The sequence below is a fragment of the Cydia fagiglandana genome, chromosome 16 (assembly GCF_963556715.1).
Source record: "Cydia fagiglandana chromosome 16, ilCydFagi1.1, whole genome shotgun sequence".
NCBI lineage: Eukaryota > Metazoa > Arthropoda > Insecta > Lepidoptera > Tortricidae > Cydia > Cydia fagiglandana.
Genome location: NC_085947.1, coordinates 5,542,442 through 5,566,189, shown reverse-complemented (window position 1 = coordinate 5,566,189; position 23,748 = coordinate 5,542,442). Strand labels below are relative to the sequence as shown.

At 40.6% G+C, this 23,748-nt stretch overlaps 1 protein-coding gene across 1 annotated transcript in view; it reads left to right on the top strand.

Annotated features, from left to right (window-relative positions):
* Positions 1-1,142: 1,142 nt before the first annotated feature.
* Positions 1,143-23,748, top strand: part of LOC134671872 (guanine nucleotide exchange factor subunit Rich) — a 58,593-nt gene continuing 35,987 nt past the window's right edge. Inside the window, exons 1-16 of the mRNA XM_063529731.1 lie at positions 1,143-1,458; positions 1,577-1,684; positions 1,798-1,947; positions 2,683-2,866; positions 3,038-3,171; positions 4,938-5,029; positions 7,661-7,777; positions 8,332-8,488; positions 8,847-8,960; positions 9,333-9,502; positions 10,812-10,899; positions 11,327-11,495; positions 13,086-13,186; positions 14,280-14,370; positions 14,867-15,003; positions 16,407-16,478. Coding sequence (XP_063385801.1) covers positions 1,321-1,458; positions 1,577-1,684; positions 1,798-1,947; positions 2,683-2,866; positions 3,038-3,171; positions 4,938-5,029; positions 7,661-7,777; positions 8,332-8,488; positions 8,847-8,960; positions 9,333-9,502; positions 10,812-10,899; positions 11,327-11,495; positions 13,086-13,186; positions 14,280-14,370; positions 14,867-15,003; positions 16,407-16,478 — 2,022 coding nt within the window. The 5' untranslated portion in view covers positions 1,143-1,320. The remainder of the gene's footprint in view (positions 1,459-1,576; positions 1,685-1,797; positions 1,948-2,682; positions 2,867-3,037; positions 3,172-4,937; positions 5,030-7,660; positions 7,778-8,331; positions 8,489-8,846; positions 8,961-9,332; positions 9,503-10,811; positions 10,900-11,326; positions 11,496-13,085; positions 13,187-14,279; positions 14,371-14,866; positions 15,004-16,406; positions 16,479-23,748) is intronic.

The window sequence follows — 23,748 nt, the reverse complement described above, 5'->3', positions numbered from 1 at the left end:
ATTTCCTATCGATCATGTACAGTCCACAGACTACAAAGACGCTTAACACATGGGCTAAAATTACCTTCACATTTCTATGGTACATACCTATTTTTTTATAAGGAAAAACTAAAAAATAAAGACAATTACCTAATATATTTATACTGTGATTATAATAAGGCCCGTTGGTCCTCTGAGCATGTGGTTTTTTTGAAGCTAAGTTCGTGCCGACAATCAATTCAGTATTTTAATTTCAACTGCAAACTGAAGGCGCCGTTCCACCCCAAGCTATTTCTATATTGTTTCTGTTTTTAATGTAAATGTTAAGTTGACGATCTTTTAGTGAAAGCCTATATTTTATCTTTTGTGTAAAATACTGTCTTTTTCTTTAAGAAATAAGTAGGTATATCTAATCTGATCTAATCTAATCTATAGCCCGCTCCACACTCGTGCGTGAACCGCGGCGCGACGCCGCGAATGCGAGTGTGGAGAGGCCTTATCGTATATTCTTTTGTTCGTTCATGCAAGATTGACCTTGACAAGAGAATACAAGAGAAGATGAAGACTGGCAGAAAATGAAACTTCATCTTTCGTGGTAAGCTCCTTCCTTGGGCCAAGGTAAAGCAGCTCTCTCTCATTGTAGCTACCATACCACATTTCTTATTTCCGTTTCATTACAGTTCAGGACTTAATAACATTATTATATTAAATACAATTTTTAAAAGAGTAACATATATTTTACTTTTCTTCTTCTTTTCATTCATTTAATTTCTAATCGACATATTCTTTGAAATACCGGCAATAAATGAAACCGGTTAATGATCGGTTCTATATTGGTGATTAACCGATTTATATTTTCAAGATAATAGGTAAATAAAAACCACATAAAAACGCCTTTGTTGTGTAAAATGTTGCCATTTATATTTTATATACATTTTAAGCTCAGAATTTGAAAGTGTAATTTATGTTCTTATATTATACTATGAAATTCAGTTTAGTTCACTATATCATGTTATTTACCTATTTCTACAAATTTTGTAATTTGTAGTAACAAGTATGATGTTCTTTGTACAAATTCGAGTTATTGTTTTACATTTGCAATAAATAAATATAATTTGCATCTAGTAACACTGGCATTGGATTGTCAAAAAAATGACAAATGAAAATGAGACGTCGAGACGTGTTTTGTGTTGTGTAGTAGAGAAGAGAGTATTTACTTGCTAAATTATGCGTTAACTCTCGTTTCATGTAACATGCTTTATAAATTATAGCAAGCTAAACGGCTGTTGCCTACCAGAATCAATATTCAATTGCTAGGGCATCAAATGTTGATTCAGCACAATGTACTTTCCAATAGGATGGCCCAAAGTTCTGAAAAATCCCACAGCAGATCATCAAATCATTCAGATTGTTTCAAACAGAGATAAAATATTGTTCGCTTCGCTTAGCGAGGACTGTTTAATGGTATGGTTTTGTAAGGTAAGTCGAAATCATGATGTTTGGTGGATTAGTTAAAATGCAGGAAACAATCCTTTTTGTAACAAGAAATGTGTAACAATATTGACTAAAATTACATTTTTATCTTCTCATGTTCCAGCCAAGTGTACCTATTGTGCATCACAAGCGTAGCACTGAATCCTTGCAGCGCCTTGGGGTTAATGTCGGAGTGGAATGGAAGCCAGACTCTTCAATGATATGCATTTCGGTAATAAATTTATATTATGTCTGTAATATAATATATAATTTCTAACGATCTAAAAACAGAACTTAATTTTAAGAATATAATTATGTGACTATTTCCCATATTTTATATTGCAGACATCAGAAGGACATTTGATTCTGTATAATGTAGAAGTAGTGAGTGACCAGACTGCCTACCAGCAGTATGACCCTCCTACTGCTAGCCTGCGGAGAGACTCAGCTGAACTGTTTGTGAAAGAAGTCATACCTTCTCTGAAGATAACATTGGTTTGTTTTATTTTATTAGTTTTATTATGCCTTTGCAAAGGCCTTTAATGTTATTGTACAGTTATCTAAACCCCTAAATCCCACCTCTAGTATTAATGGAAACAGAGTTGCATTTTGTGAAACAGTGCCAGTACTTGAGTCTGGAAACCTGCCCATACTTACTACAATAGAACATTATCCCATTGTGTTGAAGACCGGTCTGGCCACTAGGCCAGACCAGCTTCACCCTACCCTACCCTACCCTACCCTACCCTAGTGGGTAGTGACCCTGCCTGTGAAGCCGATGGTCCTGGGTTCGAATACCAGTAAGGGCATTTATTTGTGTGATGACACAGACATTTGTTCCTGAGTCATGGTAGTTTTCTATATGTATTTAAGTATTTATATAATATATCGTTGTCTGAGTACCCACAACACAAGCCTACTTGAACTTACTGTGGGGCTTGGTCAATCTGTGTAAGAATGTCCTATAATATTTATTTATTTATTGTTTCCTACACTATTGATTACATAAACTGTCATTACCTCTAATAAACTATTCACTGTGCATCTATTCCTCCTAAAATAATTTTGGTATAAAAATGAAGTTCAATATTATCCAAATGCATGCCAATTAAAAATACCCATTGGTTACTGTGCTGTGTGTTCTATCATCTTTGCATATTCATTGTCTGATAATAAATAGCCTCTTTATTTAATTCTTGCAGCCTTTTAAAATATTCTCCTTGATTTCAGTTTAAAGAAGTGCTAGTATGGGACGGTCAGATCACTCGTATGTGCTGTATATCGGGCACAGAAATCTTGGTGTGCACAACTAGAGCACACCTGCTCCGGTACCGCTGGGACGGCTCGCAGAATCGCGACTACTGCCTCGACCTTGGAAGGATACCCTTCTCTATCAACCAGCAAGTCTCCAAAGGTTCTAAACTTTATTCTGTTAAAGAAACATTGCCATTCTATGAGAGGATGCACCTAAAATACCTGAAAACATTACAGTGTATAGAAATTATCTTTGTCTATGTAGTGGCTTATGCATGTCTAGAAGTTCTGCCCACAGAATCTAGTTATTCACTAATTTATTTATTTTCAGCGGAGCCCATTCTAGAAGACAACACACACGTAAACGACATCGAGTACTCCCCTCTAGTGTGCGGGTTCGGAATAACCCTTAACGACGGGCGCGCGGCCTACCTCACTGCTCCTAACCTCAAATTTGATCCTAATGTAAGCAAGCGAGCAACTAATACAGTATGTAAACTGAAACTATAATGGCTGTGTTCATCCAAAGCCTTGAATTAGTTATCATCATTACCAGTCTATATAGGGGTCATGCTTTAATTATTGGCCACTTGTTTCATTCTAATTTGATAGGAGTGGCCAATTACTAGGAAGTGGCCAATAATTATAGCAGTCACCCTACTTAAGATACATCTCACTGAACTCCTGGGTTTATATATGAATTGTTCAACAAACTGCAAGATTGCATGGACATATAAATGAATTCATTCATAAAGTAGCCATGTAATTTTGCAGCTAGGTGTACACCAAGTGTACACTGTACAAGAGGGTTTTGGGCTATAGTCCTAGGCTAACCAAAGTGGTATGGGGATCACCTGACATATACCTCTGTATATTTTAGTATTAAGTAAAAGTTTTACCTCAAAGTTTAATATGAATAATATGATAATTATAATCTTTGATTAGTTATCCTTCCTCAGTTTGTCATTGATATTTACAAAAATACGTATTTTTTTATTTGTTTTTCATAAAATTACATTTTTACTACCTCAGATATTGTTGGATACCGATTTGAGGGTAAGGTCATGTAGGTGTGCTAATTTTCTGTTGTTTGAACAGAGGAAGTCAAATATATGTGTACAATTTTTTGCCTTACTACAATGAAATATGGTGCATAGTAAACATATATGTGACATCAACTGACTCGAACCTTTAACTTGCATAAAATGGATCATTTAGTCACTAACGTTATTATTACCTGACTGCCGAAGGAAGGTTAAAATATTCACAAAAAAAATGCTCAAGATTCTATACGGTAATTCGCCAATAACTGGCCACCCTAAACTAAAAATGAGTTTTATTGACATATAAACAGAATTCATTTTAGTATAAGGTTCCAATAACTGGCCCACATCAATAACTGACCTAGTGACTGACCTTATACTAAAATAAATTTTGTTTATAGGTGAATAGAATTCATTTTTAGTTTAGGGTGACCAGTTACTAACAGGTGGCCAGTTACTGGCGAATTACCCTATATTCGAACTAAATATTTTTAACTTTTAGTGTTTTTCAAGTGCTTGTGTGCTCAAATTGATTTTATTAGATAGATGTCGCTATCCAACGTTATTGTAGTTAACAATATTTTGTGTGAGTGTCAGTTGAAAGCTATACTTTACCTAAGTGGAATTCAACTTAAAATTTCGCTAAAATATAGTAGAATATATTTATGTATTTACAATCAACATTTCGTAGCTCACAGGAATAAAAATCAATCAACATTTGCTTGATTACTTTTTAACAATAAACAGTATCGTCAGTAACTGGCCACCTGTTAGTAACTGGCCACCTGTTGGTAACTGGCCACCTGTTAGTAACTGGCCACCTGTTAGTAACTGGCCTGGTGTTAGTTATTGTCCGGTGGCTTACTGGCGAATTACCCTTTATGAAGTTTTCCAAATTTATTTACTATGTGTAATAAAAAATAATCAAGCGGAGCTAAAGATATATTATAGACTACGGAATCATATTGGTTCCCAGTTGGAACTATTATAATGGGTTTTTAACCTCATTTCAGGGGCGTATTTAGAAATTTAGCGCCCGGGCCAATACGTTTCACCGCCCCAGAAGTCAAGGAAGAAAAACAAAATGCAATTCGCGAGGGGCGCCATACGGCCCATATGCCGCCCCTGGCGGATTGGCGCCCCGGGCCATGGCCCGGATGGCCCCTGCCTCATTTGATTATATTTCAGGCGGTCCAGGGCATCTGGGCACCGGCCATAGACGACGCGACGTGCGTCCGCGTCAACCATAAATTTAGACTTATCGCCATTGGTAGAAAGAAGTAAGTACTCTTTTCATTCAAACTGACCTTTGTTAGGGTTCCGTACCCAAAGGGTAAAACGGGACCCTATTACTAAGACTTCGCTGTCCGTCCGTCCGTCCGTCCGTCCGTCCGTCTGTCACCAGGCTGTATCTCACGAACCGTGATAGCTAGACAGTTGAAATTTTCACAGATGATGTATTGCTGTTGCCGCTATAACAACAAATACTAAAAACAGAATAAAATAAAGATTTAAATGGGGCTCCCATACAACAAACGTGATTTTTGACCAAAGTTAAGCAACGTCGGGAGTGGTCAGTACAGTCAGCAGCAGATATACCTGAGCGGGCAAGGTGTCCAAGAAAACATATACACTTCAATCGTCACAAAAATAAGGACATCTAAGTTGTCATTTTAGCGTAGGCTTTCAGTTCGTCACATATATCTTAACTTCTGAGTTTTTCTTTAACACATACACCCTTATTTAATCACAATGACAATAACGGTTAAAAAGTCAGTGGTATCTAAGCACTCAAATTCAAGCTGCTGTCATTAATACCTACACGCACTGCCAATCACGTACGTCAGCAGCCAGGGTGCCACCAGTTGCTAAGCAGTTGTTATTTCAATGGTAACTAAGCATCAACGTTTTATCAGTTTAACTTTAAAAAAAATACTGTAGCAGCTACGAATTGACACCTCCTTTCTTAAAGAAGTATTTTATCGTCAAGTGTCAAACTTAGACAATAAATAAGTAGGTTCTGAGTATTATGTATATTCTTTGGTAGGTTCTACGAGAATGATCGGTTTTTTATTTTAACTGTCATAGGCGGCCGTTCTTCCAAACCGTAGAGCATATTATATGTTAATATATTTATTTAGCCCGCTTATTGTACTAAAATATACTATATAGTACTAAAATACGATGCTCCGAATCGATCAAAGAACGAAGGAGAAAACAATAGAATTGAAACGTAACACGTTCACTGTCCCAATCTGACATGTAAACCTTATGGCTTTGTAATAGAGGCTAGCCGTGGCCCCACGTGAGAAGCACGGGCAGTAAAGGTGTTAAGCATATCCATTAAACTATGACTCCTCTCTTTATTTTGCTGGAGGAATGACGAATTTTGTTTTTACAACTTAGCAGAGAGGATAGAGTATATGGAGTTATATACAGTATGTATCAGACCGAAAGGCCAAGAAAGAGACCCATTAATGTTTAGGTCATACTGAGCAACTTTTACTATGGGACCAATCCCGAAACCCCGGAAAAAAATTTACTCTCCCATAGAAAATTTCAACATCAGACCAGCAAAATGTATAAAACTTCCAATTATTTTTCCGCGCTATCGGGGTTGGTCCCATAGTAAAAGTTGTCCAGTATGATCTAAACATTAATGGGTCTCTTTCTTGGCCTTTCGTCCTGATACATACTGTATATCTTTGAACTTATTGTTAATATAACCTAGCAGTAAACATCAAATGGCATTCGGCACAGGAGTAATCTAAGGAACGCCCACTGCGGGTTCAAACCTACAACGTCCTGTTAGAAAGTCGTACATACGCTACATGTGACATAATATCTTCAAAAAACATATAAACTTATGCGAAATTAATATAAAACCACAAATTAATAATAGAAATGAACCCAAAAAAAAAGCTGTAATTTCTAGGTGCGTCCGACTGAGATTTCAACCCGCGGTCTCTGCTTTGAAAAGCAAACGCCTTCGTAACAAGACCACAACGTGCCTTGACAATTGGCTCTAAATTCGGCTTCAGTTAGCTTTCGCTATGTGTCACTCATTCGTTTTGATGATTCTATTCAATAAAAGAAATAGTTTGCAGTAAGTTGACTGACAGACCACTGTCAATGGTTGAAGGGCAAACGTGAGATAGATGTATGTGATGACAAGACTGTACTGCTTTCGATGATTGTCAAAACGCTTTACCTGAAATTAGCATAGCTATTATTCATTCAATATACGACCATACATGTATGCTTTAAACGTCTATTTTTCCATATTGTTCAGATATATTTGACACGTTGACCGCTTAGATACCAGTGGTTTTTTGACAGCTAAGGTATCAATGATTTGTTGTAAGTGTAGAAATTAATGAATAGCGACTGTTAAGATATTTGCGACATGTTGAGCGCTCACAAGTAAATGCTACCATGACAGTCAACAACTTTTTGACAGTTTAAACGTTTACCTCTCTTTGAGCACCTGGAGTGTATAGCGACTTCTGCTGCTGACTGTACTTGGATGGGTGACCGTTTTTTTTTTTGCTTTTTTTTTGTTTTTTTTTTTTTGCATTATGGTACGGAACCCTTCGTGCGCGAGTCCGACTCGCACTTGCTCGGTTTTTTGCTTATTATTTCTCTTAAAGCCCAAGGTCCTCCCTATGGTACCTCTTCAGTTTGATGAAATTTAAACCATATTACTTTGGCACAGAGTTGCATTTCTTTTGCTTTGATAAATTTTCTGTCAGTTAAAAATCAACTCTATTCTCTGCACAAAGTATAGGTTCAAATTTCCGTGGCAAATTAAGAGATTTTAATATTAGTCTAATATCGTCCTAGAAATGGGCCCCCAACACTGCAAAAAAATTATAATTTTACTTTTGACTAATTTTACGATTATTTTTCAGTTCACAAGTGGATGTGTATACGATCGACGAGGCGACGGGAGGTTTAGAGCTTTCTCACACGATGGTGCTAAGTTCCAAAGATTTCCCCGGTGACCCTGGACCCGTTAAATGTATAAGGTCGGTTCGGCATTTATTAGTTTTCATCCTTATTACATAACACTAAGGTGCAATTTTAGGTGCTACAAAAACCTTAGTTTTTACATGCGGCTTATCCTGAATTCCTGACACTTGGCAGCCAATTTTCAATCTACTCCGTGTATAGTTAGTTTTTTTAGCATTAGAAAGAACTTGCAAGAAGGTAAGGGTTCTTGACATGTCTTTTAATTGAAAAACGCTTTTAAAAAATCAAAAACTATTACTTATGAAAGCAGAAGAATATAAAAGATCGTATTAGATTCATAATTGTTACATATTTGCCGTAACTTATTTTTAAAACGTGTTTTTCAATTAAAAGACACATCAAGATTGTTTACCTTATTTCTAATGCTAAAAAAAACGAACTATAAAATTAAGGTTGTTTTTACTTTGTAAGTAAATTAGGTTTATAAACGCCCGTTTCATTTAGCTTCAGGTTTAAGGTTGATATGTGTTGTAGGTACAACGAACAGCTGCATATTCACAGTAACTTTGATCCTTACGGTACTATAGTTAAGGTTGATTATTCATTAAAGGTGGACGGCTGACGGCCGTGCAGTAGCAGTCAGTTGGGAGAAGGGCGGAATCTCAGTGTGGAGTACTTTCGGAGCGTTACTCATGTGCTCTTTGGCGTGGGACTACGGCCTCAACCAGGACTTAAGCAAGCACAACCCACTCTGCGTGTCTAGTATGGTAAATATTACTTTACGTCTGTGGAGTAAGGTTCAAAATTGGATGAAATCTCAGCGTGGAGGACATTTGGAGTATTCCTCATGTGATCACTCGCGTTGGACTACGGCCTCAACCAGGCCCTGAGCAAGCACAACTCTAAATTTGACTCTATGTCTGCGATGTAAAGTTCAAAGTTGAGTGTAATCCCAGTATGGAATACTTTGGAGTCTACGTCCAGTATTGTAACACTTATGTCGGCGGACTAAGATTATAAACCTTAGTTACACGCACATATAACCCCACTTGTCACTTGACACTTGTTGTATCGCGTTTGCCAGGTCTGGACGCACCTTTACTTTAACTTTGATTTCTGTTTCAGGAATGGGCCACAGAAGGTTATCAGCTGTGGATGGTGAAAGTTGAAGCCGACTCGAATACAAATCTAATGCAGCTGGACTTTATCAAGAGTCCACTCAGTGTTAACCCTTGTATGGTAAGATCAATTAACTTATACTACAGACGGCTCGGCAGAATAATATTAAATCAACTTAACAATGAGCTTCTTTGGTACCCCTTAGCTAAAAACAAAATGGATGTAAAAATTAAACCAAAAAATATTTTTTTGAGTTCATTTACTTAATAGGTAAAATCTGTACAAAAAAAACATTGAACTGTACAAAAGTGCCTTCTACTCGAGGATTTGGTGACTGACGATTTTGGCGTGCTTGATAATATAGCTTACTTCTTTACTTATTTAAATTTACTAGTGGCGATAACTTGATTCCAATGAAAATATTTTTCTAGATTGATATTGGCAAATTGATGCCAATATCAATCGATAACATAAATCATTTCTATATTTCAGAGCAACCAACGGCACCTTTATCTGCAAGCGGACGACAAACTCTACGTCAACCTAGAGGACAACCTGACGAAGCGGACGAAGATGTCCATCATAGACTCCTCCGCCGAGACCTATCAGGAGACCGGACTGGACCAGCCGAGCCCTGAGTACAATAATAGTGCCAAATACAGGTGAGTCTTACATAGTGGACGAGTGGATGACGTTTTCGCTAAATTAAGAAGACAAGTTGACGAAGCCCAGCCCATCATAGTCATAGAGGCATAAATTTTTCTTCAAAAATGACATTGAATTTTTAATTTAGAATTTTATATTGACTTTTAATAATTTTACGGTTTAGACTCACTTGTTTTAAGTCACTTGCGCGACCTGTTTCGGACATGTTAAGTGAGTCTAAACCGTAAAATTATTCAATGTTAGTCTGTCTCACAACAATTTAGATTCGATTAATATTGACTTTTTTTGAGTTGATGATAATCCCGGGTGGGGGGGGAGCGAGGGGTTAATCCCCCTTATTCATAAAACTTTATATACATACCTGATTTAGTTAAATTGACAAAGTGACACTTCAATAATCTGTAACAACATAATATGTACCATGGTTGGCAATAAACGATTATTATGATTATTATTATGTGTACCATTTACATAATCTCGGGACTATAGGGTCCCGGACTTTTGCTAGGCGTGCGTGGGGCCGAAGCCAACACGTAGAGGCCCCTTGTAAATTGACAATGTGGCACTAACCGACGATTATCCCTAGTAGTGCACCCAAGGACAAGCCCCGGGCAGTGTAGGACTATTGCAGGAAAAAGGAACAAAAAGAACTGGGCTATTGGATTGAAATGCTAATGGACTGGCAACTGGGACTATGGAAGAAGCTATGGCACCTGCCTTGATCATATGTTATAAGAAACACGAATAATCGGCAGGTGGTGACTCGCCAACTCAGAATATGGGTCCCCGAAAACGGCCGCTCGCACGGAGCGACAAGGGGACAACATCGCGTGAGCGGCTCAGGTTGTGGAGAGGTGTGCACCGCTTTCTACCCAGTGGCTGTAAGCAGCCACTGTGCCAACTCGCGTCTTAGGCATATTTCATTTCCACCCTGCGAGCATATAGCTCTGACACCCCACTCTGGACGGCCGATTAAGGCAAGCCAGAGGTGAGAGTTCTGCGGCCCCTGCTCAGTGTTCAAGGAAAGCCGAAGAGAGGGGCCTGACCGACTCTCGGGGGTATGGGACCCAAGGGACGTCACTTCCCATTCAGCTCGCCACAAGCTGCCCTGGGGGCTGATTATTATGATTATGATTATTAACGATGATTATGATTATGAAATTATGTTTTATTAGTTTCTTACATAAGTCAAAAGGACAAATAAAGACAAACGATTATTTTATTAGCTAATTGAGGCTTGTAGCGCGTTTATGAATAAGGGGTTAAACGTCTAAAAAGTCTCATCTTAACTTCTCATTTGTACAGAGAATATGTTGATGACAACGAGTGCCGGAAGCAGTGGATTGTGCTGCCGCTGCCGGCTACGTATATTGCCACGAACTGGCCGCTAAGGGTAAGTCTTGATATGAATCTTATGATTTCTTTTACAGTTTCAAACTTATTTCACACCATACAATACAATACAATACAATACTCTTTATTGCACACCTCACATACACGTAGTTTACAATAAATGGACAATAACATAAACAAAGACAGTAGAGGTAACAACAGGCGGTCTTATCGCTTAAGATAATACAACATACATACATACATGGGTAGAGTTATGCCATAATAACTGGCATAACTCTACCAAACTCTAACGTTACTGACATCCTATATAGGTGACAACAAAATTATTTTTGCGTTAAAATCACCACATATCACCAAGGGGGAGGGGGAAGTCAAAAATAGCCCAAATCTGATCACATGACTGGACGACCCCTTAGACGCTGAATCAATCAAGATCAAATGTTTTTATACTGTATTTGTCTATTCAGTACAGCGCGATAGACGAGACCGGCGTGAACGTGTGCGTGGCAGGTCGGGCCGGCCTCGCGCACTACAGCTGCGCCGCGCGCCGCTGGAAGCTGTTCGGCAACGAGTCGCAGGAGAAGGAGTTCACCGTCACCGGCGGCATGCTGTGGTGGCGCGACTACATCGTCATAGGTGACACTCCCCCACCGTGTATATAGATACTGTTACATAGACCGGCGTTAACGTGTGCGTGGCAGGTCGAGCCGGCCTCGCGCACTACAGCTGCGCCGCGCGCCGCTGGAAGCTGTACGGCAACGAGTCGCAGGAGAAGGAGTTCACCGTCACCGGCGGCATGCTGTGGTGGCGCGACTACATCGTCATAGGTGACACTCCCCCACCGTGTATATAGATACTGTTACATAGACCGGCGTTAACGTGTGCGTGGCAGGTCGAGCCGGCCTCGCGCACTACAGCTGCGCCGCGCGCCGCCGGAAGCTGTACGGCAACGAGTCGCAGGAGAAGGAGTTCACCGTCACCGGCGGCATGCTGTGGTGGCGCGACTACATCGTCATAGGTGACACTCCCCCACCGTGTATATAGATACTGTTACATAGACCGGCGTTAACGTGTGCGTGGCAGGTCGAGCCGGCCTCGCGCACTACAGCTGCGCCGCGCGCCGCTGGAAGCTGTACGGCAACGAGTCGCAGGAGAAGGAGTTCACCGTCACCGGCGGCATGCTGTGGTGGCGCGACTACATCGTCATAGGTGACACCCCCACCGTGTATATACTCGTAGATACTGTTACATAGACCGGAGTAAACGTGTGCGTGGCAGGTCGAGCCGGCCTCGCGCGCTATAGCTGCGTGACGTCAAACCTTTCACACCGAGAGTGTTACAACTAGAAACTGTGGAACAACACCATTACACCAATGTGTACATACATTCAAGTCCTGCGAAACGCTTTCCATAGAAGAAACCGACAGGCAGGTTTATCTTAGCAGCAGGCAGGTGTATGGCTTTTAAGTAGTGATGTGCCGACTATTGATTTGGCCGACTAGCCGACTAGCCGACTAATCGGCGCTCGGATGGCCGATTAGTCGGCCGACTAGTCGGCTAGTCGGCCAGGTCATAAGTTTCGTCTAAGTTCGGTTCAGATGTACTTAAAAAACAATTGTTTTACCCCTTTCGTCGCGCTATTCATCATATTATAGTAACGCTATAAAATAAAATAAATAAATCCTAAGGCTATATTTCATACGACAACCGGACAATCGGACATAAGAAAGCGATCACATGGTCGATAATTTGAACAAAAGTTTTCGAAAGCATCCTAAATAGGAATTTGGGTACAATAGGTGAAAATAAGCTTTTCACCTATTTTATACTATTACAATTATATAGTAAATTATTTGCTGTTTATTTCTTTTTGCCTGTTTTTCTGTCACTTGTAAAGTGCCGACTAATCGGCCATTTTTGCCGCCTAGTCGCCGACTAATCGCCGACTACAAATGAGGCCGGATAGTCGGCTTTCCCGACTAGTCGGTACATCCCTACTTTTAAGCCATTTGCCAAAACAGACCATTATTTCCTTCCTATGATAGACTTAATATACGTTTTATCAAAATGTATAAAACGCCCTTTTTTAGTACGAGTACCTACAATGATCATACACATTCACCTCACAAAGCATGGGCAAATCAGTATGTATAATCACACAATCAAGTTCCATCTTTATCTTCTTCTCGACAAAGTACAAATTACTAAAACAGGCTGTTATTCCAGGCTGCTACAGTATCGTGGACGGCCACGACGAGATCCGCTTCTACCCGCGCGACTCCAAGTTGGACAATCGGTTCGCGAAGATTGTCCGAGTGCATTCTCAGGTGCGGTTGCATTTGTTTTCATGTAGTTGTGTCCCACTGTTGGGTTCTCTCTTCTCATTTATGCCAGTCTTCCCAATTATTACTTGTGTTGGGCTTACTCTCAATTCTGTAAACTAAAATTGATGTGGTCTCAACTCTCAATGAATATATTCCAAGACAAGTATAAATGTTTTCATTAATCTAGGTGCTTCAGGTATTTCAGAACGGTTGACGTATACTCGTATATGTAAAGGCGTGTCTCCATATTGCGCGGCAAACTATCGAACATTGGCTCGCGAGGCAGCCGCGCGCAATGGATACCGGGTTGGCTCGTGAGCCATTCGATCTGATCGTGTTAGCTCGCGAGCCAACCCGGTATCCATTGCGCGCAGCTCTCGCGAGCCAATATTCGATAGTTTGCCGCGCAATATGGAGACAGGCCTTTATACATGCGTGCTATGATTGCACAGTCAGCATTATATAGATAATGACGGCTAAAGTGGCCAAATATATCGGAACACTTCTATGCTTTTTTCTATGCTAACAAAAGAATTACGATATATTTGGCCACTTTAGCCGCCACTACCTATCTATTGCGTACCATCGCCCACACTATTAACTGTCCATCGGTAAACCCGATTACAAAAGGCATAAGGTCCACCCACAGACAAAACATCCTCTAGACTGAGCATAGTCGCGCTACCCCCGCTGCCACGCATACGGTAATTTTACTTCATGTTCGAGTCGAAAGTGTCTGTGTGTGACGTCCGTGAACTCGTTCGTCGTTTGAACGGACCAATCACGGCACGGGATTTCGCTCACCTCGTCCCGCGCACCCCCGCATTTTTGGCAGCATCGGTTGCATGAAATAATTGCTCTAAACTACGTCTAGAGGATTCCTAGTCTATGGGTCCACCAATGAACATTTAAGAGTGTTGTTGTTTGTACGACGCGAGATAAAGTAGACACTTAAAAGTCGAAGCAAGGTTAGCGTGAGGTATTTGTGACATAGTTCATGGTCTGCTAATAATTTGTTGATTTTTGACAACAAATACAAATAGATAAGTTTTTAAGGTGGTCGAAATAACACAGACTAACATACACTCTTATCCAGGTCTTCGTGTTGGACGCGCTGGATGATCAGCTGGTCGTATTCGGTGCGGACGCGCTCGTCACCATCTACGAGCTGAGCTGTACTGATAATAGTGAGTACCAAAAAACCAACGTTTACTATTCCATCTCTCAATACTTCCTAAATACGTTTGAAGAACTTATCTGTAAGCAGCAATTTTGCCAGTGTTTTCATATGTTTGGAACCCAGTCAAAAGTAGATGAAGTTCAAAATGTGGTGGTAATTATGTTCTCACTGTCCTTTACGGAGTTATATGATACTTAGGGCCAGTTGCACCAACCACATTTGACAGACTGATCAGCGTCAGCCGGCGCGCCCCGGCGCTTTACTATGAAACTTTCCATACATAAAAATTTAGCGAACTCTTTAACGATACGAACAGTTTGGTGCAACTGACCCTTAGACGTCGTCAGGTATTTTTTGACAACTGTCGAATGCAGAATCGAACGCATTTTTATCGGCGAACCGGCCTAACGGTAACGAAAATGACACAGACGCAGTAATAGACGTTCAAACTCAAACAGCTCCAATCACATGCGTATGTCTCCAATAACGCTTTTTTTTTTCAGCGGGTAACATCGAGATGCGCTGCGTGCAGGCCGTGGACGTGTCAGCTCTGTCGCACCCGGCGTGCGTGGTGTCGGCGTCGCTCTGCCGTCTGCAGGACTGCCAGCGTCAGCCCGCCGTGCAGCAGCCCGACTCGCTGGTAACATTACTGTGTGCTACAGACACGGCGGACAATATCGAGCGTGCAGGTGGACGTGTCCGCTCTGTCGCACCCGGCGTGCGTGGTGTCGGCGTCGCTCTGCCGTCTGCAGGACTGCCAGCGCCAGCCCGCCGTGCAGCAGCCCGACTCGCTGGTAACATTACTGTGTGCTACAGACACGGCGGACAATATCGAGCGTGCAGGTGGACGTGTCCGCTCTGTCGCACCCGGCGTGCGTGGTGTCGGCGTCGCTCTGCCGTCTGCAGGACTGCCAGCGCCAGCCCGCCGTGCAGCAGCCCGACTCGCTGGTAACATTACTGTGTGCTACAGACACGGCGGACAATATCGAGCGTGCAGGTGGACGTGTCCGCTCTGTCGCACCCGGCGTGCGTGGTGTCGGCGTCGCTCTGCCGTCTGCAGGACTGCCAGCGTCAGCCCGCCGTGCAGCAGCCCGACTCGCTGGTAACATTACTGTGTGCTACAGACACGGCGGACAATATCGAGCGTGCAGGTGGACGTGTCCGCTCTGTCGCACCCGGCGTGCGTGGTGTCGGCGTCGCTCTGCCGTCTGCAGGACTGCCAGCGCCAGCCCGCCGTGCAGCAGCCCGACTCGCTGGTAACATTACTGTGTGCTACAGACACGGCGGACAATATCGAGCGTGCAGGTGGACGTGTCCGCTCTGTCGCACCCGGCGTGCGTGGTGTCGGCGTCGCTCTGCCGTCTGCAGGACTGCCAGCGTCAGCCCGCCGTGCAGCAGCCCGACTCGCTGGTAACATTACTGTGTGCTACAGACACGGCGGACAATATCGAGCGTGCAGGTGGACGTGTCCGCTCTGTCGCACCCGGCGTGCGTGGTGTCGGCGTCGCTCTGCCGTCTGCAGGACTGCCAGCGCCAGCCCGCCGTGCAGCAGCCCGACTCGCTGGTAACATTACTGTGTGCTACAGAGATACCACAGCATTAGATGGTAACATTACTCCACTTGCTGGTAACATTAACTAGCTAACTACGAGTACACTACATTCAGCATTCAATGCAAACAGTATCATTTGATCCAACGAGAGAATTCTTCTTCTCTAGCATTTCATTTTGTACAGATAACAATGCCATTCATCGTCACCGTCAGGTAGTCTCTCAAGTAGATAACGACATTTTAAACGCGTCCGACTTAACGCGTTCTTGAGAACGTTCTCAATTTACTGTGAGAAATATTCCCGAGCGTGAGCATTCCCCATACAAAAGGGAGAATATTCTCGAGAACGACACAAGCGTGTAACTACAAAACGCTGCGTAGAAAAGCGTCCAACGTCCAACCCAACTAGGCAGACTGACGATGTCAAAAAAAATCGCTTCTACTATATAATAGTAATAACAATGGCACTATGATAAAAGGTTGTTTTCTAGGTACTGAACGCAAGCGGTCGCCTCATGATGGTCCAGAGGGAAGAGTACGACGTGGATGAAGGCAACAACCCGGTAAGTGATTTTACTTTTGTCACTTATGTAGTTATATGTACAGTCAAGGAATTTAAATTCCGACCCATTTCGTACTTTGTCACAGTGACAACCGTATGAGGTCTCTAGCGGCTTTCATATTGATTGTCACTGTGACAAAGTACGAAATGGGTCGGAATTTAAATTCCTTGACTGTACCTAGTTGCCGGACAGATTCTTATATCATCGTTTAAAAACTACAGGGACAAACATGCATTTTACAGTACATATGGTCCTATTTTCCCGCACTAGTGCGAGAAATAGCACTTTTCGTGCGTATGTCAAAATTTTTAAAGAGCCATGTGTACTGTAAAACGTTGCACGATACACGTGCGAATAGGCAATTCCAATTATGTACCTATTTTCCGCACTTGTATCGTAAGTAACTATTATCAAACGATATTACGTACAGATGTAGTGTATAATTATTTTTAATACAGTTGCTCAAAAAGTGCTACTTTACGTAGCTGTTTAGCGTGCGGAAAGTTGGTTATCTCGAACTAGTGCTTTTTACTTTTCCAATTTTTTTAAATTTATACTTGTTCCAATTCACGACTACTTATTGATGAGTGTTAATATTAGTTTCCTTTAAACGTCGTAATCAGCATAAAAACCTACCGTTAATGTAAGAATACGAAAAATATTACATATTTAATATTTAATTACTTACCTCTTCATCATTATAACACGTTTATTTTTTAATATTCAATATTGAAAATTCCGTTCTTAATAAGTTGACTGAATGGAACGGAATAGCTGCCAAACGCCCATAGATATAATATACTTAAAGACGACGTCTAACCGAGCTGTCACTGTTACCACTTTTGTTTAGTGTATGATTAACAATGTTTTTCTTATTTTTTCGCAACTGTATTAAAAAACGTCGTTCGATACACGTGCGGAAATGTCATTCTTCACTCGTCCCGAGTCTTGCCACTCGCCTGCGGCTCGTGGCAAGATATCTCGGTACTCGTGAAGTAATGACATACCTTCCGCACTAGCATCGAAATGTACTATTTCCATCGTATTTTCACGGAAACGTACGAGCGTGTCTTGATATTTCCGTCAGTCTCGGTGCAAAGAGTACTGAGGTTGAATGAAGTAGCATAACAAAAACGAACGTTTCCGAGAAAATAGGATGGATAACAATTATGCACTACCTACATCTGTAATTCGATATAATTGTAGCTGATTGCATTTAGTCTGCAAATATTATAGAAATAATGCAAATGTATTCAATCTCTGAGAACTCTGTTATTATTGCAATATTTGCAATGTAAAAACTCTGTGTTTATATCGGAACCACGAGTGCGTTTTTACCAGACAGCGTTTTCTAGCGCTTTGAGATTTCCCATACGGATTTCCGCTTGTTATTCATAAACATCCTAATAAACTCTGCTAGCATTTCTTGCTTGATCTCACTACATAAGTGTTAATTCAGCTTTTTACAGCGGTTATCGTCAGTAGGTATATACTCAACAGCAATGTTTAAGATTTAATTTTTAGAGTTAACTTATTATGTAAACTAAATAACAACAATGCAGGGTCTACAAGTCAGTCTTTTTTCAAAAATTTCATTTTTGATATGAGTTTTTATTGCTGATTGTACTTTACTTAAAACAGGCAACAACATTATGTTGCGTTGTTTAATGACAGAGTTCCTATGGCCACCTGTTCCCATGATCAGATCAGCTCGATGTTACCATAATATTGAATTGTCTCCTTACATAGTTAGTATGTGTATGTGAAGTTTCAGCTCAATCGAATAAGGGGTCATCCATTAATTACGTCACACGTTTAGGGGGAGGGAGGGGGTCAAGAAAATGTGACATATTGTGACATGGGGGAGGGGGGAGACACAAACTTTGTGACGTCACTTTAACTTCATCAGTAACCGAAAATTTATTTAAATTATTTAGTTCGCTGTACATTTAAATAACAAGTTTTTAAAACGAAAATAGTTTTTAACCGTTTAATTTTCTTTCCTAAGAGGTTTTGGATTATAAAATTACTAATATTTATATCGTCAAAAATATTTTGATAAAATATTAATAATACTTAGGTATTTACTTAATTCGATTTGGCGATTTCGTAGAAAAAATGTGACGTCACACTAGGGGGGGAGGGGTTTGCCAAATGTGACCAAATGTGACAAGGAGGGGGGGAGGGGTCAAAAAACCTAGAAATTCGTGTGACGTAATTAATGGATGACCCCTAATGACAAATGGGTCTAAATTAGCTTGCAATATTTGGCCCTCACATACATACAAACAGTTGCAATGTTTGTAAATAAAAGCTGTAACAATCTTCTCGAATGACAAAAAATCGTAGTAGTAAGATCTTGTTAAGAATGGCGGTTAAAACCCTCGAATTTTCATTCACCTAATTAATAGTCAACGCCTATTTTAAACAAATTCAGTACCGCGTCGCGCATCGCCGGCAAAGAGGGCGCTTGCATTGGCAAGAGCACAATTAACACAATTGGTTTACATTTGAATTTGAAATGAGACGTTTATCATACTGATCTAGATTATCGGAAATTATCGGCCACTACGTAATATTGGTAATAAAGAAAGTAGTACAATCATTGGGTGCAAACAAGTGCAGTTAATTATGAGCAAAAATCTTCCAAAATTACTTTGTCATACATTATATAGTGTTATTAAAAGGCTGCTATTTAACTGATCACCAGATGTTGAAGAACGCCTTAAGAATAACGCCTGACAAAACCCTCATCGCAAATCCATCGCCCCTCCGGCGCGAATAATTATTAGACTAGGATATATTAGTTTTAAGCACTTACTCTTAAGCTTTTGTACCGACTGGTAATAAATTAGTCATGTAGTAAAATATATTACGCTAGTTTCCATTTTCCTCCTAAAGACCTAAACATGGTCCTTACGACACGGATGGAAGACACCAGTGACTAAAAATAATACGGTCAAGAGGAATTGTGGAATTACTGGAGAGTTACCTATCAATTGGCATCGGGTGGCACCATCATCTCGAACAAAGAAGAGACAAAGGATCGTCGAAAGTGGTCGAGATTTGATATATTACAAGACTTTAGTAAAGAAAAGTTGTAATCCAGTGCTAATTGTGTGTATTAAATTTAATCCAGCACTCTACAGGTATTATTTAAGCGTAATTTAACTCTGTGACAAAGGTTAGTACACACGTGTCAAGCTTTGTTCTTTAACTTTAGATTTAATTTAAGTGTACCGGTCTGATTTAGTTACAACTTATTAATTTAATAAAAATACTAGTTTAAAAAATAAGTAATTTAATAAATATACAAAATCAGAACGCTTAATATTCACACTTAAACGCTTAAAGCTTACACTGCACTTGCCATCAACATTAATTTTAATTAGTTAAAAATCAAATGTACAATTAACATTATCCTTAAATTCATTTCAAGTGCTTTTACGTGAATATCGTACACCTATAATTGTAGACTGCTAAGATTATTTAACCTTAAAATTGTAACTTTAACTTTTGCTTGCTTATTGCTAGGGCACTTTCATTGATTGTTATTTCTCCTTCTCAAATTTGTAACATAAATATTCCAGGTTGACTACACTCGCTTCCCAAAAATGACTGAAGAAAAGGAGCTAATTGCCAGGCGGGCCAGCTATAAAGGCCGACTAACCATATTTGAGAAATATATGGATGATTTGGACGTTGCTTCACTGACATCGGCTGAGGTAAATGAATTGCAGTTGCGTATGGGCAAAATTGAGTCGTTGTATGGCCGTTATGATGAGATTCAATTGGAACTTGAGTGCAGTTCGAGTAACTCTGACACTCAGTTAGCTGAGCGAGCAGAGTTTGAAAGTAGGTATTTTAAATTACTTTCCAAGCTTTACGGTGCTTGTGTTTACGCCCGTAGCATCAACGATGCAGGAGAGGTTCTCTTGCGACTGCTTATAGCCAAAAGTCGAGTTGCTCCTATAAAGCCTTTAACCATTCCCAGACTTGAACTCTGCGGCGCGCTAGTCGGTGCTCGGCTGTATCAAAAGGTCATTAATTCACTTCGAGCCCAAGTTAGCAGCGCAACGTTCTGGAGCGACTCAACCATAGTTCTCGCGTGGCTCAAAACATTACCAAGCAAATTGCAGCCATTTGTTCGCAACCGTACAGCCGAAATTCTCGAAATATCAGGCAATAGTTCCTGGCGACACGTTCCGACTGACGAGAATCCTGCTGATCACGTATCTCGCGGTGTTAGTTTCGAGGAATTAAATTCCCTTGATTTATGGTGGTCTGGTCCTAGTTTCCTTAAGCGTGATGCTTCGACGTGGCCACAAAACCCGTGTACAGAAGTCTCCAACTTACCAGAGGTTCGAACCGAAATAACCTTGTCCGCTTTCATTCAAGACGAGACTTTCATAGACTTTGAACGGTTTTCAAATTTCTTACGGTTAAAACGCTCTGTAGCGTACATTTTGCGTTTCATATCGATTTGTAAAGGCATGCCAGTAACTACTCAATATTTAAACGATTTAGAATTGAAAACCGCATTAAACCTACTGATCAAAATATCACAAGCTGAATCATTGCCAGAGTATAAGTTACTGTTAAACTCTCAAATTTTACCTAAGGGCAGTCCACTGTTAAAGTTAAATCCATTTCTGGACGAAAACTCAATAATGCGCGTTGGTGGTCGCCTTGCTAACTCGGAATTTCCATATGAGAAAAGGCATCCAATCATCTTACAGTCCACTCACAAATTCACTAAGTTGCTTTTTCATTTCGAGCACAAGCATTTATTGCACGCACCACCACAGCTTTTGCTAGCCACCATCAAAGAACGATACTGGCCGATAGGAGGACGCAATTTGGCTAAGTTATGTTACAGACAGTGCGTCAAATGCATTCGAATGAAGGGACGCCTACTTAGCCCTTTAATGGGTAATTTACCTAAAACTCGGTTGTCCCCCGAAGGCCACGTCTTCGTCAATGTAGGCGTAGATTACGCCGGTCCTATCAACTCGGCTAGTCGTCAGGGAAGAGGTTGTAGGATAGTAAAGGTGTACATCGCCATATTCATATGCTTTACAACGAAGGCCATACATTTAGAGTTGGTTGGTGACCTAACAAGCAATAATTACCTGATGGCTTTGAATAGATTTATGTCGCGCAGAGGAAAGCCCGCTAATATCTACTCAGATAACGGAACCTCATTTGTTGGCGCCTACAACGAATTGTCAAGGTTCCTCAAATCCAACTGCAATTCTATTGCCGAAAGTGCGTCCAATGAAGAAACGAACTTTCATTTTTTGCCAGCTTACGCGCCACACTTTGGCGGTCTCTGGGAAGCGGGTGTGAAGTCAACAAAGCATCACTTAACCAGAGTGCTGGGCAATTCCAATCTCACTTACGAACAACTTAATACTACACTAGTTAGGATCGAGGCAATTCTAAACTCTCGGCCACTCACCGCTCTGTCTACGGAACCCGACGACCTGATGCCACTAACTCCTGGACACTTCCTCATCGGCCGTCCGCTGACCGCGCTGCCAGCTCCTGATTACCGAAATCACTCCTTCAACTATTTATCGCGCTACCAGCGGGTAGAACAGCTGCGCCAGCACTTTTGGACCCGTTGGAGTAAAGAATATATCTCAGATCTGCAGCAAAGGGTCAAATGGCAAGCGGCCGGAGACTCTTTAGCCCAGAACACTCTGGTTCTTCTCAAAGAAGATAATCTTCCCCCTTTGAAGTGGAGGCTGGGCCGCATCATTTCAGTTTTCCCGGGACAAGATGGAATCAATCGCGTCGCCGATGTGCGCACTGCCAATGGAGTCGTCAGAAGGGCATTCTCCAAGATTTGTCCGTTGCTGAATGCTGATGTTACCCCGTAAACGGCCAGCTTTCAGCGCGCGGGGGCATGTTGAAGAACGCCTTAAGAATAACGCCTGACAAAACCCTCATCGCAAATCCATCGCCCCTCCGGCGCGAATAATTATTAGACTAGGATATATTAGTTTTAAGCACTTACTCTTAAGCTTTTGTACCGACTGGTAATAAATTAGTCATGTAGTAAAATATATTACGCTAGTTTCCATTTTCCTCCTAAAGACCTAAACACCAGATTTAATAAAATTTAATACCAAAAAAATATATATTACCACCCTAAAATAATGAATGATCACCAAAATTATAACACCATTTTAATGTGAAATGATTACCAATTTTACTACATTTTACTATCCTTTTAAATGAAATGACACCAAACTAATCATTATTAACCCAAAAATAGTAAATGATTACCAAATTTCAAACCCCATTTTAATGTGAAATGATATCCAAATTTTTACATCTTGCTATCCTATTAAAGAAAATGACACAAAAATAATCATTGTAAACCCAAAAATAGTAAATGACCACCAAAATTAGAACTCCACTTTAATGTAAGATTATAACCAAATTTTTAAATCTTGCTACCCTATTAAAGCAAATTACTCCAAAATAATCATTGTAAACCCAAAAATAGTAAATGATCACCAAAATTGTGACCACATTTTTATTAAAAATGTGCAAATATTTTATATAATATTATAAAATTAATTAATCCACTTCGTCACCTTTTTCTAGTAGCGTTTTATTTCTGTAACAGTCGCAGTTCTAACCTAACCTAACCCATTTTTCTAGTAGCATTTGGTTTCTGTATGGGTCACAGTTCAAACCTAACCTAACCCACTTTTCCAGTAGCATTTCTTTTCTGTAAGGGTCGCAGTTCAAACTTAACCTAACCCACTTTTCCAGTAGCATTGCTTTTCTGTAAGGGTCGCAGTTCAAACCTAACCTAACCCATTTTTATAGTAGCATTTGCTTTCTGTAAGGGTCGCAATTCAAACCTAACCTAACCCACTTTTCTGATAGCAGTTTGGTTCTGTAAGGTTCGCAGTTCAAACCTAACCTAACCCACTTTTCTAGTAGCATTTCGTTTCTGTATAGGTCGCAGTTCAAACCTAACCTAACCCACTTTTCTAGTAGCATTTCGGTTCTGTGAGGATCGCAGTTCTAACCTAACCTAACCCACTTTTATAGTAGCATTTCGTTTCTGTAAAGGTCGCAGTTCAAACCTAACCTAACCTACTTTTATAGTACCATTTCGTTTCTGTAAGGGTCGTAGTGCTAACCTAACCTAACCCACTTAACTGATAGCAGTTTAACTTACTTTTCTAGTAGCATAACGAAATGCTACTAGAAAAGTAGGTTAAGTTAGGTAGGTATGCGGTGCGGG